The sequence below is a fragment of the Mytilus californianus genome, unplaced genomic scaffold (assembly GCF_021869535.1).
Source record: "Mytilus californianus isolate M0D057914Y unplaced genomic scaffold, xbMytCali1.0.p SCAF_4, whole genome shotgun sequence".
Classification (NCBI taxonomy): Eukaryota; Metazoa; Mollusca; class Bivalvia; order Mytilida; family Mytilidae; genus Mytilus; species Mytilus californianus.
The window spans coordinates 100,372,981-100,394,248 of record NW_026262690.1 but is presented as its reverse complement, the minus strand read 5'-3'; the positions used below and the strand labels follow the sequence as shown (position 1 = coordinate 100,394,248).

General features: G+C 33.1%; 1 protein-coding gene and 1 long non-coding RNA gene across 10 annotated transcripts in view; one reads left to right on the top strand and one right to left on the bottom strand.

Moving 5' to 3' along the window:
- The window catches only part of LOC127698926 (TALPID3 protein-like), a 480,691-nt gene that overhangs the window by 424,675 nt on the left and 34,748 nt on the right, over positions 1–21,268 (top strand). For all 5 annotated transcript variants that reach the window (XM_052202653.1, XM_052202654.1, XM_052202655.1 and 2 more), the window contains 3 exons: positions 3,420–3,505; positions 4,711–5,146; positions 16,367–16,537. In XM_052202653.1, the coding sequence (XP_052058613.1) occupies positions 3,420–3,505; positions 4,711–5,146; positions 16,367–16,537 (693 nt within the window). The remainder of the gene's footprint in view (positions 1–3,419; positions 3,506–4,710; positions 5,147–16,366; positions 16,538–21,268) is intronic.
- LOC127699029 (uncharacterized) overlaps positions 1–21,268 on the bottom strand; it is a 218,998-nt gene that overhangs the window by 185,917 nt on the left and 11,813 nt on the right. For 2 of the 5 annotated variants that reach the window (XR_007981022.1, XR_007981019.1), the window contains exon 1: positions 1,625–1,672. The exons of 1 other annotated variant lie outside the window; for it this stretch is intronic. This is a non-coding gene — a long non-coding RNA (uncharacterized LOC127699029). Of the gene's footprint in view, positions 1–1,624; positions 2,074–2,220; positions 2,365–21,268 lie in introns of those variants that run through there. 2 more of the 5 variants (XR_007981020.1, XR_007981021.1) reach the window with 2 other exon arrangements.

Genomic DNA, 21,268 nt, shown 5'->3' with positions numbered 1-21,268 from the left:
ATTTTTCCATCAATTTGAGAGCTGACACAAATTCGTATCCAATCATTAATTTGCATATTATGTACAGTGTAGGGTAGCTTATCCAATGGGATTTACTGTTACAGAGTGGTTATACGTTACCATCCATCGTTACAAAAGTGGGATGTGTTTTGTGTGTATAGCTGAAGAATGTTTGTGTATTCAATTTTACGGTAAAAAATCAATGTTATCTTCATTATATTTCCATGCATACACAAGTCATAACAGCAAATGCATTTTTATAAAACTTTTAAGGTTAACAGACATGTTTAACTGTCTGCTTTAGCAAAAATTCTTGCAAATAAACCTGATGGGTCTTTTGAATTCAAGCACAGCAGACAAACACGTGGTCGATCATTGATGTTTGTTTACCTAAATTGCAAGTTGTTGTTTTACTAAATACTTAGAAATAACCACTATTGTGTTATTATTGTTTCACAGCAGATAGAATTAATTTTACAATTGCATTTTAATACTTTCAAGAGTTCAGTGGCGGATCCAGAACTTTTCATTAGGGGGGGGGTTATTAACACCTGTCATTTATCCATAATCCAACACAACTTGAGGTAATCCGATGTTCAGTACTTCAGTACTTTGATTATTTGTTTTTACCATGAAGGTCATTTCAGTTAGTATTAGCACTTTAGTTATTTATGAAAAGTTACAACCCATAAACATGAATTGCTTTGTATGCATCAGTCTCTGTGCCTCACACAAAAATGTGCAATTGGGGCCCTTGCTGGCATGTCAGTTTCCTCACAATTTTTGCAATTGTATTCTATAGGTATATGTATTATCATTTGATAATATGATTTCATATAATAACATTAGAATTTCAAACATTTATTTTTATGTATTTTTATGCCCCCACCGTAGCGGAGGGGGCATTAAGTTTTACCCTTGTCCATCTGCACGTACTTACGTACGTCCCAAAATTGGTTTCAGTTCTCTAACTTTAGTTTGCCTCTAACAAATGTTATGAATCTTATATACACAATGCTTATTACCACAAAACACAGATCAAGTTTGAATTTTGGTTGCATCACTTTTACCGTCCTAGAGTTATGCCCCTTTACAAATGGAAACATTGCTGAATTTTTCGTTTCTGTTCTCTAACTTCAGTTTGCCTCAACCAAATGTTATGCAACTTATACACAATGCTTATTACCACAAAACTCAGATCAAGTACGAATTTTGGTAGCGTCACTTTTACTGTTCTTGAGTTATGTCCCTTTATAACTTTATATGCAAGCAGGGGCATCATCTGTGTCCCATCGACACATTCCCCATTTATTTTTCATTATTTTATATAGAATATGATGAAACTTACTGAAGTATGAGTAAATTGTTCTTTATAGAAATAAGATGATGTGGTATGATTGCCAACTCATTCTGTATAGTAGGCTTTTTGTCGAGCCTGCGACTTTTGTCGCAGAAAGCTCGACATAGGGATAGCGATCCGGCGGCGGCGGCGGCGGCGGCGGCGTTAGCTAACTTCTTAAAAGCTTTATATTTTAGAAGATGGAAGACCTGGATGCTTCATACTTTGTATATGGATGCCTCATGTTACGAAGTTTCCGTCAGTCACATGTCCAATGTCCTTGACCTCATTTTCATGGTTCAGTGACTACTTGAAAAAAAAGTTCAGATTTTTTGTAATGTTAAATTCTCTCTTATTATAAGTAATAGGATAACTATATTTGGTATGTGCGTACCTTGCAAGGTCCTCATGCCCGTCAGACAGTTTTCACTTGACCTCGACCTCATTTCATGGATCAGTGAACAAGGTTAAGTTTTCGTGGTCAAGTCCATATCTCAGATACTATAAGCAATAGGTCTAGTATATTCGGTGTATGGAAGGACTGTAAGGTGTACATGTCCAACTGGCAGGTGTCATCTGAACTTGACCTCATTTTCATGGTTCAGTGGTTATAGTTAAGTTTTTGTGTTTTGGTCTGTTTTTCTTATACTGTATGCAATAGGTCTACTATATTTGGTGTATGGAATGATTGTAAGGTGTACATGTCTAGCTGGCAGGTGTCATCTGACCTTGACCTCATTTTCATGGTTCAGTGGTTATAGTTAAGTTTTTGTGTTTCGGTCTGTTTTTCTTATTCTGTATGCAATAGGTCTACTATATTTGGTGTATGGAAGAATTGTTAGCTGTACATGCCTGCCTAGCATGGTTCATCTGACCTTGACCTCATTTTCATGGTTCATTGGTCAATGTTTAGTTTACTTGGTTAATGTTAAGTTTATGTGACAGTTGTAATAAAGCTTTATATTTAGGACTATCAACATAATATCAATGATTAGTAAAGAAGGCGAGACATTTCAGCGTGTGCACTCTTGTTTTAGTCCCAGAATGACAAAATGTGAAAGTACTGTAAATTCAGAAATTATTGCATGCATTTATTATTGCGATTTTTTAAGGAAGGACAAAAATGCAAGTTTTATTATTGCGATTTAAAGAATATCTGCCTACAGATATATGTATCAAATATCAGAGTGCAAGTTCTTATTATTGCAATATTCACCCAGTCGAATTATTCACAACCATTTCTGAATTTACAGTATTCAAATGAAAAGACCAATTGCCTCATTTATGCTTCACTTATTTTTTGTGATTTTATTTTTTAGATAACCTGACCCGAACAATCAAGTGAGCTTTTCACATCACTTGTTCATCCATTGTCTGTCGTCATTGTCCGTTAACTTTTACAAACATCTTCTCCTCTGAAACTGCTGGGCCAATTGAAACCAAACTTGGTCACAATCATCCTTGGGATATCTAGTTAAAAAATTGCCAACCAACATGGCCACCATGGCTAAAGATAGAACATACAAGTTTTGTCTATTATCTTGAAAAACCACTATAGATAGAAAAAATCTGACACAAGCAAAAATGTTCAGAATGTTGAGATCTACCTTTTGTCTGAATACATCAAAACTTTCAGACTACTCATTGGTTATAGTTATTGGCCTATAATAATGATTTTTACCAAGTTTTTGCTCTTTGTCATTTATCTTGAAAACTATAATAGATAGCTAGAAATCTAAATAGCAAAAGTGATCAGCAAGACAGATTCTACAAATTAGTCAACATGGCCCAAATTGATAGTCTACTCCTTATAAGCATTATTGCCCTTACATGATGATTTTTATCATGATTTTGCATATTATCTTGAAAACTATTATAGATAGATAGGAACTTTAAAAGCAAAAACGATCAGCAGGACAAGATCTACAAATACGTCATTATCACTGAAATTGTCAGTTAACTCTGAATGGAGTAATTGCCCTTTAATATGTTTAATAATGAATTTTCCCAATAGTGGTCATTGTTGAAGATGCAGGTGAGTGACACATGCTCTTTAGAGCCTCTAATTTTTATGTTTCAGATTTGAGACAAAGAATAGCAAAGTCAACAAAACACAGGGGAGACTGCAGTATAGCAGATACACTAAAAGACACCACAGAACTAGTAGTATATAACATTTTACAATTGATTTTTTTTTAAATGTCATAATCAATAATATGGTAGGCTTCACAAAATGTCCCTTTAGTTTCTCCCTTTTTTTTATTTCGCCAATCAAAATTCAATGTGGACTTTCATAGTACCATCAGTGTTCATATGTGCTTCATCAGCCAGATCTCATTAACTAGTAGGCCAGTAATTTTGTAACTTATTGTATAGGAACATTTAAGGAAGTTCAAATTTGTTGCAAGAAGATCATGTAAATAATATCTCATGGACCATGTGTTGTCCTTGGTGTTTGTCCTTGTTAGTATGCAATTTTTTATAGGAGTCAGGTATTGGTGGATGATGTGGTCTGTTGCAATGTGCATCTTTTTTGTGTATTATTTGTAGATATGCATTTTTGGGAGTAGGTAAAGAAGGTCACTGTGATCTACCTTAGTTCTTTTTCCAAAGTTCATATCTCGGTACCTATTAGTAAAATTATCATATAAAGTTGTGTGGAGATGCATCTTGAGGAGTAGGTTAGCATTTAGGTAATATTAAGATTCTCCAAAATTTGCTCTCTGAAATAAAATTATTTCTATATATTGTGCAGAACAAGGCAAACTTTGTGATTGTAGATTGCCTATGCTTTATTTGAAGAATTGGTATGATGCCAAACCTTATTGGTGGGGTAAATGTGAAAATGAGTAAATTAGTGTTTCTGAATAATCATTATTACATTTTCATGGAAATATTTGATTTAATCTCTTTGTTTAAATATGATAGTTATAATATCAAAGGGGAAAAGCCTTTACAAGTCTGTTATAAATGCTGTGAATTTTTCATTCAATTCTTGTCCATCATAGAAAATAATATCTCTCTTAAATGCCATATATATTATGCAAAATTCTAGGATTCACTTATGTTTATATATATAATACATACAAAATGGCAGTGTCATTTTATGATTTTCAATAATAACTTAAACTTTACAGTACTGGAATAAAGCTTTATATAGAAAACCAAAATGTTACATAAAAAATGGTTGTATGGAATAGAGGTTGACTAAAAGTATTTTGGGAGATTCCTGTTATCTCTTTGTATGTGTTATTTTTATTATTTTTAGAAATTACTAATAAATGAATCTGTCTTTGCAAAAATATTTTTACATTTGCAAAGTCTCTTTGATCCTTGTTGTGTGTCCAACTAGCTACTTTTGTACAATTCAGGATGAATCCATGGAACCATTCAGCGAAGGAGAATTCCAGTATCGTACAGACCTTTCACCAGAAAAGGATCCTTTACTTAATTTCATAGCAAGCCTTCAAAAAACACCACTTCAAGGACAATTTGCAATGCCTGAGGACCATGTTCACCAGATTTTAAATCAATCAGGAAAAAGCATTGGGGAAATAACAATGGTAGGGCAGAGTGGTGACCAGCCATCTAGAGATCAAATCAGTTTATCACCAATGTACAGAGATACAAATTCTAGAATATCGACCTTTGATTTAGAGCAGAAAAACCAGTCTCTAGAGCAAAGAGAAAAGAGGTCCCAGAGAGATGGCAATAGATTTCCAACTCAGATTTTAAAAAGAAATGTTTATTCACCCACAAAGGAGATGTCACATGAACTTTATTATAGTAATGGATTCTTAAATCAAGGTAACATGGAGAAAAAAATGTTTTCCTTATGCCTCATCACATTGCATAGCTCATCAGAAAAATCAAATTATGACTTTTAACATCAAATATGCATGGCCTTGTTTATACATAACTTTGACGACTGCCTACCAAATATATTTGAATGTTTAATTTTCATATTGCTTTAACCAGAACTGTTCAATTGTACAAATGTACAAACACCAGTTATCAACAATTACATTAAGGTTTATACCATCCTTTAGACCTGAGTTGAAGTATTTTTTTATGAGGTTTTATTGTGATAATCAGAAATTCAACTTCCATGCCCATTAATTTTATTGAACAGACTCAGCATCCTCAAAAATGATTTCTGGACCAACCGAAACAGTAATGTACCTATAGGCTATAAAGCAACTCTACTGAATTGGTCTATTACTTTTCATAGAGCTGTCGTCAACCTTACCATTAGCCTCAGTATTGAAAATTGAATCAGTCAACCATGATATTGCTGTCAGATTATCATTTCTACCAGAATTTTATCTAATGAAGTTTCTTTTTTTTTATGACATCTACTTTCAAACAGAAAACTTGCTTCAATCTAAACTGTAAACTCAAACACTGTAATCACAATCAAGCATCTATGAAATAGAGATCACACCATTCTTTTTATCTATATTTAAGAATTTCTTCTTGCAGTATTGCCTGATGACATTTTATGTCAATATAACATCTAATTCCCATAAAGAAGCTCCAACCTGAAACTTAAGCTCAGTAGTGAGACCCCAAAATCATGGTAAAATGAATTGACCATTACAAGGAGATCGTATATCTGTTTGACCTTAATATTGAATAGATGTTAACATAGGGGTATTTTCTGAGAAATTTCATGCTGCTATTGACCTCTCATCTACTTCACATTAGGGACCTCGGTAGCTGAGTGGTCTAAGTAGTCCAACTACTGTATTACTAGCCTATCAATTCGGAGGTTGTGAGTTTGAACCCTGCACATGGCAGGTGTGTTCGGCTCTAATTTTAATTGACTAGGATTGTTAGTTTTCCTACCAAATCTAGTAAGTTCTCTCCGGGCACTCCAGTTTCCTCCAACAATAAAAACTGACTGCCAGGAAATAGCCAATAGCACTGAAAGTGGCGTTAAAAACCAATCAATCAATTAATCAAATCTTCACATCAAATTGTTATTGACTCCATTCAATAGAATTCCAGAGGCGAGACATAGGTCTGCTGTCCCCAGCAATAGCATCAACAATTGTTTAAGTTTGTAATCAGGTCAGTTTAAGGGGAACCACTGATGGTAAGTCAATTAAAAGGGTAAATTTGGTAAGGGTTTTATTTGGCCCAGAATATTAAGTCCATTGTTTGAAGATAAAAATTGTTTCAAGTGGATGAAAAGACACGTAAGAACGTGAAATAGAACTTTTTTAGTGTAGCTTTTCATATAAAGCCTTAAATTCATATGAAACAAGTTTCTTGTAATTTTAATGTTATCGAAATTTTTGAACCAATCATGCATGCATATATACTAAACTAAGTCTTGTATGCACCATTTTTATATCTATTACGAATCTATAACGTATTATTGACAATATTTCATTCAGTGAGTGTTGATCGCAAGCTAATTAACTTTCGAGTTTCTTGCCGAAGTTTACTGGATTGTGACATCAATAAACAATCATCACAGAGCATGTGGAGCATGTGACAAATAAGTGAATCGATAGAGCCATGATTATTTTATATTTGTTTTTCTATTTTCCATGCATTCCCATTTGTTAATTAAACTTTTCCTTAACTTTAATATATTGCAAAACAAACAAAAACCAATTTTGGTCATAGCAATACAGACACAAAACAAACATAAGAAAAACTCAGCAATAGCAGTTGTTCGATGATTTGTTATATTAAATTTTTTCTTTAAGAATAAGTATTATGCCCCGACCGTCACCAGAGTAGGCATTAAATGTTATCCTTGTCCGTCTGTACGTCCCAAAATTGGTTACTGTTCTCTAACTTTAGTTTGCCTCAACCAAATATTATATACAATGCGTATTACCATAAAACACAGATCAAGTTCTAATTTGGGTGGCGTCACTTTTACTGTTTTGGAGTTATGTCCCTTTATTATATATGGAAAAATTGTTAAATTTTTCGTTTCTATTCTCTAACTTTAGTTTGCCTCAACCGAATGTTATGAAACTTAAAAACAATGGCTATTACCACAAAACACGGATCAAGATCGAATTTGGGTGGTGTCACTTTTACTGTTCTCGAGTTTTCCCCCTTTATAAAGTTATATGCAAGCAGGTGCATCATCTGTGTCCCATGGACACATTCTCAATTTATTATCCCCTGCGCAATGCATTGCAGGGGACAATGAAATACCGGGCGTCTATTTGTCCGTCTGTCCCGTCTTGTTAGCACTCTCACGTGTACAATTCTTGCCAGATTTTTATGAAACTTATATCTTTGGGTTATATCAGCAATGTCTTGGACAAGTTTGAAAACCAGTGCCGATCAATTATTTTTAAAAGAGTTATGTCCCTTGGAAACAATAATTATATGGAAAATTTCATTGTTAGCGCTCTCATTTGTACAATTCTTGCCAGATTTTTATGAAACTTATATCATAGGTTTATATTAGCAATGTCTTGAATGAGTTCGAAAATCAGTGCCGATCAATTATTTTTAAAAGAGTTATGCCCCTTGGAAACATTAATTATATTGAAAATTGCATCATTAGCGCTCTCATGTGTACAATTCTTGCCAGATTTTTATGATACTTATATCATAGGTTTATATTAGCAATGTCTTGGACAAGTTCGAAAATCAGTGCTGGTCAATTATTTTTTGATGAGTTATGCTCCTAGGAAACATTAGTTATATGGAAAATTGCATTGTTAGTGCTCTCTCATGTGTACAATTCTTGCCAGAATTTTATAAAACTTATATCATAGGTTAATATCAGTAATGTCTTTGACAAATTCGAAAATCAGTGGCGATCAGTTATTTTCAAAAGAGTTAAGCACCTTGGAAATATTGATTATATGGAAAATTGCATTGTTAGCACTCTCATGTGTACAATTCTTGCCAGAATTTTATTAAACTTATCTCATAGATTTATATCAGCAATATGTCTTTGACACTTTCGAAAATAAGTGCTGATCAAATATTTTTAACCCCTTGGATATATTAATTATAAACAGAAATTGCATTGCATTTGCTACGTGTTCTTTTTAGTTATTGCCCTTGTACCTTGGATAGATAAAATATGTGCAACACAGGGGACATTGGGCCTCTGTTCTTTTATTACTATTTACCTTCCAGTGTATGTTTGTTTACATTCTTTCATCACGGTTTTCCTCTCAAACTTGCACTATACTATGGACGTAGTTCTAACGAGAGGTCTCTAAGTAAATGTCACTGCATACGGGAAAATATCGGTGAATTAGAGTACAGGGAGACAATAATTCAATAGCAATACATTTATGAAGATTTTGATAATACATGTATAAGGGATTTTGTTGACAAATGCGCTCTTTGTTTCCAGTCCCAAAAAACAATGGAAATTTACCTGTTTTCTTTAATATTCATGGAAAATCAATATGTGTGCTATTTGTGACGTCATGAAAAGAACATTGATATGTAAATTTTCAACAAAAAAAGGTATATTTCCTACCAAGTCAATGTTATAACTATGATTCATTGTAATATTGGTCAACAATTCCTAATTTAAAATTTCAGCTGGGAATAGGGGCTATTTTACGGTTAGAAAATACATACACCATTACAAACTCAATCCCAATTTTATATTCTTGTACGTGTCTACAATAAAACAAATCTATTCTATTTTTAGAAATTTACCTGTGATAATACAAACGTCACAAAAATAAGTCACTTTTTGTGGCGTTGATACATTCGTGTGACGCACAGTTTATACTTCATTTTTGGTGTACTGGTGTTCTGTCGTAAATTCATGGAAGGTGTCCATTGTTATTCTGTGGTTTACATGTTGTAATGTACTATTATATTAATAGTCGTTGAAGGGGACTTTAGGTTTGCACTCCGTCTGTCTGTCTGTCTGTCTGTCCATTCGTCAGTCCCTTGGACTTAGAAAATTCACTCAAATAATCATTTTTCCACACTTTTTTTCTTCATGATTGAAGATATTGATTTGAAATTTGGTATATAGTTTTATCATGACAAGTTACAGATCAAGTTCGAATTATGTTCTGGTCTGATGATTTTGTGCAGAGTTATGCTTCTTAGACTTAGAAAAATCACACAAATAATCAGTTTTCCGCTCTTTTTTTTTGTCATGCTTGAAGATATTGATTTAATAATTAGTATTTAGTTTTATCATGACAAGTTACAGATCAATTTCGAATTTTGTTCCGGTCTGATGATTTTGTGCAGAGTTATGGTCCTTGGACTTAGAAAATTCACTCAAATAATCAGTTTTCTGCACTTTTTTTTGTCTTGCTTGAAGATATTGATTTAAAAATTAGTATTTAGTTTTATCATGACAAGTTACAGATGAAGTTCAAATTTTGTTTTGGTCTTATGATTATGTGCAGAGTTATGGTACTTGGACTTAGAAAATTCACTCAAATAATCAGTTTTCCACATTTTTTTTGGTTATGTTTGAAGATATTGATTTAACAATTGGTATATAGTTTTATCATGACAAGTTTCAGATCAAAGTTCGAATTTTGTTGCCGTCTGATAATTTTGTGCAGAGTTATGGTCCTTGGACTTAGAAAATTCACTCAAATAATCACTTTTCCACACTTTTTTTGTCATGCTTGAAGATATTGACTTGATATTTGTTATATAGTTTACACCATGAGAAGTGATAGATCAAGTTAGCATTTTGTTCCAGTACAATGAATTCTAAAGCTGGTGGGGGACTATGTATTGCTATGCAATACTCTCAGAATGCTTGTTTATTTATGTATTTCTCTGTTCTGGGTGTTCTTGCGTTTATTTGTACTGTATTCCTTTCACGTAATGTTGTCATTTGAGCAGTAATTTTAATATTGCCATATAAGCGGGAGGTTTGGCTAGCCATAAAACCAGGTTCAACCCACCATTTTTTCTTAAAATGTCCTGTACCAAGTCAGAAATATGGCAGTTGTTATGAAATAGTCTGTTTTTATATATGTTGGCGTTTGTTTTTGTTGCAGTTCAGTGTTTCTGTTGTTCCGTTGTTTTCCTCTTATAGTTGATGTGTTTCCCTCGGTTTTACTATGTAACCCGGATTAGTTTTCGCTTAATCGATTTATGACTATTGAACAGCGGTATACTACTGTTGCCTTTATTTAGTCCCTTTTTGAACCTACTCCTTTTGTATTCAATTGCATTACCATTGGCACATCTCATTTCCAATGATATTATTTTTCCCTGCCCCAACAGTCAGTCCATTAACTTTAACTTTGCCACGCAATGGGTTAAACGCGAGAAAGAAGACGTAGATACTCTTACGGTATGGATTAACGCTATGAGGTCTTTAATACAAATCAGAATTAAGAAACTGAATGGGTCTATTAATACCCATGCTACATCAATCTTTAAAGACCTAAATGTTGCTGAACACTTGTCCTACCTCCATGACAAATATGTTGTTGTCCCCGCAGATAAAGCCCCAAATAACATGGTTTTTGTGTGTAAATCACATTACATAAACTGCTTGATAAATGAATTAGGTATTGACAATTCACTTTAATTGATGTTTATATAAAGGATTATCTCAGTTTTAGTCATAAGATAGGGTTTCCCCTTTTTGTACCTCTAGATCATGTTAGCCTCATTTTCAACTTAGTTTGGGATATACGTCATCTATTTTTTCCGCTTTCAGATCAATAGCAGTGCACTTTTGTCGTCAGATATTTTCATTACGTTTTGATTGGATTTTCATATTTTAAATTTCCACCACCATCCCCACCTCCTTTTGTTGCCAGTGCCTCTGGGGATTATATAGTATTCATTATTAATTGTTGTATATACATGTACTTATAGCTGTAATTTTATGACTTTAGTTCTTTGTATTCATGTTTTTCTAAATATATTTTGATATTTTATACTACTCATGCCGACGTATGAGTTTCTTTTATTCTCTACTCATGCTGACCTATGAGTTTCCTTTAACCTCCTCATGCTGACATATGAAATCTTATTTTCTACTCATGCTGACATCTGGGTTTCTTTTATACTACTCATGCTGACGTTTGAGTTTCTTTTATATCTTCTCATGCTTATGTATGAGCTCTTTTATTTCCTTCTCATGCTGACGTATGAGTTTCTTTATACCTTCTCATGCTGACGTATGAGGTCTTATTTTCTACTCATGCTGACGTATGGGTTTCTTTTATACTACTCATGCTGACGTATGAGTTTCTTTTACATCTTCTCATGCTTATGTATGAGCTCTTTTATACTCTACTCATGCTGACATATGAGCTTTAATCTTTTCATGCTGACGTATGACCTTTTTACTCTTTACTCATGCTGACGTATGGGTTGTTAATTTTATTTTTCATGCTGCATGTACTTATGAGCTCTTTAAAATTTTTCATGTTTAAGTTTGAGCTCTTCTACTCTGTACTCGTGCTGACTTATGATTTTATGTTTATTTTATTTTCTTACTGAGGTATGAACTTTTTAAAATTTTAATCATGCTGGACTTTTCGATAAAATTGTATACTTTTATCATCAAATTTTATCTTATCCCCCAAGTTTTCTGTATATTAATTTTCATTTATATGTTAAAAGGGGGATAACTCTTAATGTTTATTATGTGTATGCAGCTGTTAGTCCCCAGTTTTTCCAATGTAATATTTCTATTTTCATATTATATATTAGTTTTAATAAATAGTTTTATTAGCACTGGATCTTTATTTAGTCTGAGGATACATTTATTCCACATTGAAAAACAACACATAGATACTTGGTCACTTATCACAATACTGGATATCAAAGGAGATGCAAGGTATACATCAGTGAGATAGTTATGTCTTGGAAACATAAGACATTATTAAGGTCAAATACAGTCTTCAACAATAAAGTTATTTTGCTCTTTGTCAACTTTAAGGATGAATATAAACTCAACATATACCCTTACAACACTTACTAAAGAGGAAATCCTGGATAATCATAGGTCTGTTCTATGTTCCTTTGGAATTTCAACCAAAGATTCAGAACTGGATCTTCCATCACTGTATTGGATACCTAAACTACATAAGTGTCCTTACAAACAACGTTATATTGCTGGGTCTTCCAAGTGCTCCACGAAACCTCTTTCTAAATTATTAACATCAATTTTATCAGCAATCAAAGCTGGGCTTCAAAGTTATTGTGAAACTACCAATTCTAGAGGTAGTGTGAATCAGATTTGGATACTAAAAAATTCCAAAGATCATATAGAGTACATACAATCTAAGACTCTTTCATCTTGCAATAGTATTAAAAACATTTGACTTTTCTACACTTTACACAAGTATTCCCCATTCCAAACTAAAAGACAAATTGAAAGAGTTGGTCCTGCTTTGTTTCATAAATAAAGAATGGCCAACGTAGATACAAGTATCTTGTATTAGGGAGGGATATATCCTACTTTGTAAAAAATCACTCTGATTCTAACAAAAAATTCTCTGAAACTTACATTATCAAGATGCTAGATTTCTTGATTGACAACATATTTGATAGTTTAGAGGACGTGTTTTTCAATAAACAATCGGCAAGCCCATGGGATAGCAGTATCTTTCAACTTTACTTTCTGCTACAAAGATGATGTTCTCTCACTAAATAATTCTAATTTTGGTGACTATGTTGAACGCATCTATCCCATCAAACTTGAGATAAAGGATACAACAGATACAGTTAAGTCTGCCTCATATCTTGACTTACATCTAGAAATTGACAATGAGGGTCTGTTGAAAACAAAGCTTTATGACAAAAGAGATGATTTCAGCTTCCCAATTGTGAACTTTCCATTTTTATGTAACAACATTCCAGCAGCGCCTGCATACGGAGTATATATCTCCAGGGCTTGTATTTTCTATCATGATTTCCTTGATAGAGGGTTGCTGCTCACAAGGAAGCTATTAAACCAAGAGTTCCAAGTGGTGAAGTTGAAATCATCCCTTCGTAAATTTTACGGACACCATCACGAGTTGGTTGACCGTTACGGAATATCCGTTTCACAGATGATAGCGGATATGTTCCTAATGTCTTAACTACAATCCTGTCCCCTTTTCCCGAATGTGACCTACCAAATTAGACTTATTACTGGGTTTGTAGTAACATGAGCAACACAATGGGTGCCACATGTGGAGCAGGATCTGTTTACCCTTCTGGAGCACCTGAGATCACTCCCAGTTTTTGGTGGGGTTCGTGTTGCTCAGTCTTTAGTTTTCTATGTTGTGTTTTGTGTACTATTGTTTGTCTGTTGGTCTTTTTCTTTTTTAGCCATGGCGTTGTCAGTTTATTTTTGACTTATGAGAATGAATGTCCCTTTGGTATCTTTCACCTCTCTTTTAAAACTTTTCCATACCATAGTTTACATAATTAAGTGTCGCTATTTAAATTTCAACATAAGCATTTACGATCAGGCAGTACTTATATCTTTGTGAACACTTTAAAGAGTTAAAATTAGACAACAGAGGGAAGGAAAGACTACTAAATGGCCGGTGCTTATAGATTTACCAATGTCTGCAGTCCCATCCTTCCATCTCTTTGAAATCTAACAGTTGTGCAGGTTTTTTTTATGCCTGCAGATATTGATCTGATTTTAGGTATATATGTCTATAATGATGAGTTACAGAAGTTAATTGGGTTTTGTTTTTTTTTTACTTTTTACCAAAATTATGGCATTTGTACTAAGAAACTTTTACTTTTCTAGATCTTTGATGTTATGCTTGCAATCTGAAGCTGTTCTTTGGAGCATCAGTGTTTAATAATGACTTACTTACAGGTCAAGTTTGTCTTTCATTTCAGAAACTTCTTTTGGCAAAATTGCAACTATTTGACATTGAAAATTGTACAGTTCCAGATAAAATTATAGAACCTTAAATGTGAATGAATAAAACCATTCTATGAAAGGATCCTGAAACTCAAGATTATGAAACACATAGCATGTATATATTCAGATGTTCAGCAAGACATATCTCCAGTACTATGGCATAAATATGTCAGCGCTTCCTGTGGCACATGTTTCAAAAGTGACTTAAAATAAAATGTATATAAAGGCAGAATGTTGGTTCAAGACCCTCCTGGCCGGCTAAATCACAATACATGTAGTACATTTTAGTAGAGATTTCTCAAGCCTTCTGAATAAGTTATGATTTGTACATGTTTTGTTTACTCTAATATCTAGTTACAATATAAGAATAAGGAGATGTGGTATCATTGCCAAGAGGCAACTCCCAAATTATCAATTAAGACCAAATGACAAAGATGTGAACAATTATTTGTCAGTTTAAGTCTTACTTGAAGTCTGCAAGTGACATCATGAAACTTGTCATATGGAACCCATCAAAAAAGAGAGGGCACTTTTTTGGCCTCCTGAATTGAAATAAGAAATGTGGTATAAATTTGCCAAATAACATGCTTTAGATGCTTCAGATTTTCTGAATACATCAGACTTGAAATCATTAGCAGTTATATTTTTGAATTTGTCATACATATTTGCATTTGGGCTTCAATCTTCTTGCATTTAATGCAAAAAAATTGCCAAAATACCTTTATTTTGACTGTAACCACAGAGGTCCCGGGTTTGATACCTGGAGGTTACAATATGATTTCCCAGGTTACTTTTAGTTAATTTTATAAAGGACATCAGAGATAATGCTTTTTACATCGCGATGACCTTGGGGTCATTCAGATGTATTGCTATCGCCTAGATTTCCATTATGTAAATTAGTTTTGGGTTTGTAACCGATCTATAAACATGATAAATATGTGCACATAAACGAATGCAAAATAACATTCCTTATCGTATGATATAAATACATCTCTTCAATGAATACTGATAAAAATATTTTTGTTTACAACATAAATTAATAATATGAAAATGTTTTGTAGTTAGATATATATATATAAGTAAAAAATCATTGATAATGTCAATGCAGACGTACCGAAAAATTGTGTTAAAGCATGCGGAAGAATATCTCAGAGAACTTTTTGCGAGGACCGGTGACTCTGTAATTGTTTTTGCGGGAAAATATGAATGCCTACTCGTATCCAATCTTAGAAAAATCGAATTTTTACAGAAAAGTGTCCACCATGTATACTGATTTGTATCACTACAATATAAGAGTTATTACGGTGAAGTTGAATTTCCTGTCATTTATTCATCATCCACGCACGAACTTGTCTCAGAAAAAAATATATCTCTGTACATTAACCTCAGTTTCAGGTAAAGAGATATGTTGTTTTTTTCTGAGACAAGTGCTTTTGACCATCCTCAAGAACTTGTGGTCATCCGATGTTCAGTACTTCAGTACTTTGATTTATTATGTTAGGACTTAAATTACCACATATCTTGTGTATATGCTGTTATTTGTGTTTTAAATGGTACCATACTAAGATCAATATGCCATAACACATCAATAACATATATCACATAAAACTTTATTCATGAACATATTACAGAAGTCAATGCCAAAGTATTTAACTTGTTTAAACAAAGAATTATTCAATTAGTTTATCAATTGACCTGTTTTAAAAAAACAATCTGTATTTCAGTTAATTTATCAATTGTCTCATTTTAAAAAAGAACAATTCGGATAATTGGACATGAAACGAGATGTACAGAAAAAATTGCTTGTTAGAGTCCTTTTAACTTTTTACAGAAGAACTTGCTGGGACAGCAGGCTGCAATCTGTAACTACATATTTCTATGCACATAAATGTAAGGAGATGTGAGATATATGTCAATGAGATGACAACACAATGACAAAAATAACCAAACGATTTTGGAAGGTAAATTCCTTTACTACAGACACCTCTATATATATGATGTCTGGTTTGAATTTCAGGGGTACCACTCTACCATATGAGAATAAATTTAGCAAACCTTAAAACCCCTTAACATATGGTTTCATTGAATTGGAAAAACTAATTTAAGCAAAATGGAATTTCTGCTGACAAATCTTTATTTTATTCTTCACTTTGAATCCCATTAAATATTTCAATACTTGGATACAATATTTGTTGAATGATGTTTTTCAGATTTAAGCATGCAAGATTCAGCTGTGATAAATGATCAGAAAAGAAGTTCAGTTGAATTTAATGATAAACCAGAAATTCTATCTGGAAGAAGACAACAAGATAAACATCATATTCCCTCAGGTGGAATAACTGTTACTCAAGGTGGCTTAATGCCTGGTGGTCGCTCTGCATGTGAGTACAGAAGAATTATACTATATATTGGCTAATATGCAAAAAGACAAGTTATGAAACGAAAAAGTGAGATTGTTTGAACAAACCGATTTAAGTATAAAGTTGTCATTTCAAACTGTTTCTACTCTAAAAAGCCTAATTGGAGTTTGTTGCCTGGGGTAAAGATAAATTGAAGATGATGATGATGATGATGATGATGGATGGCTGCTTAACTTCCAGCAGCAAATTGATCTGCATTTTCAGGACGAGAACATGTTAATGTAATATGAATATTAACCCTGCTTTGTACTAAACAGACAGGCTGGGCCGGATTTTTAGCGTGCTAGTTCACATGGTAACAGTCCACAGGAAGACATGTCAACTTACCCAGACACATTATTCTGACTCCGAGCCAATCAGTCTTTGCTCTTACTCCTTAATGCAGGGTGCTTAGCGGAGAAGCAACAAATACCAATTTTAAAGTCTTTGGTTTGACCCGGCCAGGGTTCAAACTCATGACCTCCCACATTCGAGGCAAACGCGCTACCATGAGACCACAGAGGCGGTTTAGATAAATAGAGATCAAGCATATCTTGAATATGATAGCTAATGACCAAACCATATAAACCAGTGTAATTGGTTTTCCAAAACGGTTTTAGTAAGGGTTTATACAAACTTGGTGTATGTAGTCAGTCTGTAATTGTCTCGTATTGTAATTTTCTTGTAGTCTCTTGTTTATTATCTGAAATCTTTTCTGAAATCTCATAAGTGTAAACAATTCCTGTAGTTATGCCTCCACTGTAGCGGTGGGGGCATTAAGTTTTACTCGTGTCTGTCTGTCTGTCTGTACGTACGTACGTCCCAAAATTGGTTGCCCCAACCAAACATTATGAAACCTATACACAATATTCATTACCACAAAACTAAGATTAAGTACAAATTTTTTGTTTCCGTTTTCTAACTTTAGTTTGCCTCAACCAAATGTTATGAAACTTATACACAATGCTTATTACTACATAATACAGATCAAGTACGAAATTTGGTGAGAACACTTTTACTGATCTTGAGTTATGTCCCTTTTTAAACATAAAAATTGCTGAATTTTTCGTTTCCGTTCTCTAACTTTAGTTTGTCTCAACCAAATGTTATAAAACTTATACACAACGGTTCTAGTTTTATGCGTGTTTACAAATAGAAAAATTGCTGAATTTTTATACGACCGAAAAAAAATTTTGCAGTCGTATATTGGTATGATGTTGGCGTCGTCGTCGTAGTCGTCGTCGTCCGAAGACACAGTGGTTTTCGCACTCTAACTTTAGTTTAAGTGAATGGATCTCTTTGAAATTTTACCAGAAGGTTAAATCCACACAAAAGGAAGGTTGGGATTGATTTTGGGGGTTATGGTACAAACAGTTAAGGAATTAGGGGTCAAAAAGGGGCCAAAAATAAGCATTTTCTATTTTCCAGACAATAACTGTGGAACGGTGTATGGATCTCTCTGAAATTATACTACAAGTTTCCATACCACAAAGGGATGGTTAGGATTTTCTTTGGGGGGTTATGGCTCAAACCGTTTAGGAATTAGGGGCAAAAGAGGGGGAAAAACAAGGTTGTCCTGGTTAATGGACAAATACTTTAGTACAAAACATAATTTAAAGCAGTGTAAGGGAGATAAATCAAATACATCATTGAAATTACCTCCCTTACACTGCTTTTAAATTATGTATAAAGTAATGGTTAATGAACAATTAAGATAATTTAAAAAAAGTGTGAGGGAGGTAATCCAAATACAACGTTTTGGTTACTTCCCTTACACTGCTTTTAAATTATGTTTAAAGAAATGCATATTTATAAAGGAAGACCAGTAAAAATATCTGCAAATGTTGCATCTTTTTTTTTTTCAAAAAAATCCTTATGAAATAGATTAAGTTAGCACTATGGTAAATTTAAATGGGTAATTATGGTTGCAAACTCCATTGGAAATTTGAATTGAGATTATGACCATATCTTGAGGGAAAGAATTTTTTGGGGGAAAAAGGGGGGGGGGGGGTAAAAAGAAATTAGGGGGGGTCAATTTTTTCTCATTTCAGATTTCAGAAATTAAAAAGAATTATTCTTCAAATATTATTTATTTTTCAAATTTCAAATATTGAAAAATTTCAAGAAGTAATCTTTAATTGCACAGAATGGGGCATTAGATTTGTAAAATCTTTGACCACATTTATTTATTTGTTATGCCGAATCTAACCGTGTATTTAGATTTTTAATTTTGGGTCCAGTTTTCAAATTGGTCTACATTAAGGTCCAAAGGGTCCAAAATTAAACTTTGTTTGATTTCAACAAAAATTGAATATATGGGGTTCTTTGATATGCTGAATCTAACCATGTATTTAGATTTTTTATTTGTGGACCCCGCTATCAAATTGGTTCATATTGAGGTCAAAAGGGTCCAAAATTAAACTTCGTTTGATTTCATCAAAAATTTAATTATTGGGGTTCTTTGATATGCCAAATCTAACCGTGTTTTTAGATTTTTAATTTTTGGGTCCCGTTTTTTAAATTGGTCTACATTAAGGTCCAAAGGGTCCAAAATTAAACTTAGTTTGATTTTAACAAAAATTGAATTCTTGGGGTTCTTTGATATGCTGAATCTAAACATGTGTTTAGATTTTTGATTATGGGCCCAGTTTTCAAGCTGGTCCAAGTTGGGGTCCAAAATTAAACTTTTTTTTATTTTAACAAAAATTGAATCTATGGGGTTCTTTGATATGCTGAATCTAACCATGTATTTTGATTTTGGACATTGAACCATAATAGGTAAATTAAAAAAATTCAAGTTCTTAGACCACATTCTTTCTGTGTCAGAAACCTATGCTGTGTCAAATATTTAATCACAATCCAAATTCAGAGCTGTATCAAGCTTGAATGTTGTGTCCTTACTTGCCCCAACTGTTCAGGGTTTGACCTCTGCGGTTGTATCAAGCTGCGCCCAGCGAAGCATTTTATTAGTTTCTGTTCTCTACTTAAGTTAGCCTCAACCAAATGTTATGAGACTTAAACACAATGCTTATTACCACAAAACTCAGATCAAGTTCAAATTTGGGTAGCGTCACTTTTACTGTTCTTCAGTTATGTCCCTTTATAACTATATGCTATGCAAGCGGGGGCATCATCCGTGTCCACATGTGGACACTATCCACATTTTTTAAGAAAGTGGTTGTTTGTTATTTTGTTATTGTCGAGTGGTATGCAAAAACTCATTTTATAAATGTCTAGTGTCAGTGAGCAAAACATTCTAGGTCACCAACGGCAGGCTTACTAAATATTTTGAGATATATTTTATTTACCTATCTCAAAGACCAAAGTTTCATAATGTATAAAGCCTTCCATTGATGAAATGAAAAGCTTAATGATCACATCAACCTGTATTTTACAGCTGTAATTTAGGTAAATTATTTTCTGTGTTTATTGATGAGAAGTCCTGAAGTCCAATGTTTAGTTCAAGTAAACTCTCCTGATAGAGCAAATCTCAAAGTCAAGACAGCAACCCACATAATTGAGCATTGTACACCAATTACCAGCTCCAAACAAAACTAAACCAAATTTAACATAAGGGATATCTGTCTGTTAACCAAAACATAATCTTTGCAAGTCATACTGGCTTAAAGCAGGAAGATATGTTAGAATAATAATTTTATTATAAACAATCAAATCAGTTCCTGCCTGAGCAAGTCAGCTTGCAACCTTCAGTGTGAGGAAGAACCTGCCTACTTTATATAACTATCAGCTGATCTTTCATGCCAAACAGGCATTTAGGTTCATGATTGCATTTCTTTTTTTAAAGCAAGCAACTTGTTGTATTATTAGTATGGGTAATAAGATTTTATTTATGTTTATCTATATAGATACATGAAATTATATAAATTGTTCCTAAAAATTGATGTTCAGAGATAAGATCTATGTTGTATGTTAATCATGCATTTATATTTTTTAATAGAAATGATAAAACATACTTTTTATGCTTGAAATTGAAAGCTAGCATTGTGCCAAGTTTTTAACGCATCTTAATTTGAGAAGAAAATCAATACATTCATACAGAAAATGCTTCAAAAGGTTTTTAATTGTGTTCAAATTTCAAATGCTTTCATCAAGTGATACTTAAAAATAATAGTAACTCTTTGAATACCAATTTTTACGGTAATTAAGGGGCATAACTATTGAATGGTACATATAAAAACCATTAAACTTGACCTGTATTTCTGTATTTTATGGTTCATCAGTGACATTGTCTTCAAGTTTCAAATGATTTGGTCAAGCAATGCTTTTTCATTTTCTGGAAACAGAAGAAAACCAAACTTCTATGGTAACTAAGGAGCATGACTCTTGAATTGTAAATGTCAAAATTACCAAAATCAAACTTGACCTGTATTTTATGGTCCTCAGCATTGTGTTAGAGTTTCAATAAATTTAGTCAAGCAGTAGTTTCAATATCATCCAGAAACAGAAAAATAAAAAAAACTTTTAAGGTAACTATTTTGAAGGACACAGTTATACCTTCAATAAGGAGCAAAATCAAAATTTTACCTCACTGCAATTTAACACAGCAGTAATGTTAACTTTCTATGGAACATCAAATTGAAATGAAAATAACAAATATTTCTTTGGGTTTTTTTCCGAGATCTGCCATGTAAATTGGCTTAAGGGTGAATCTGGGGGGATATAATTGCTTCTGTCCACAAAAAAAAAAAACAA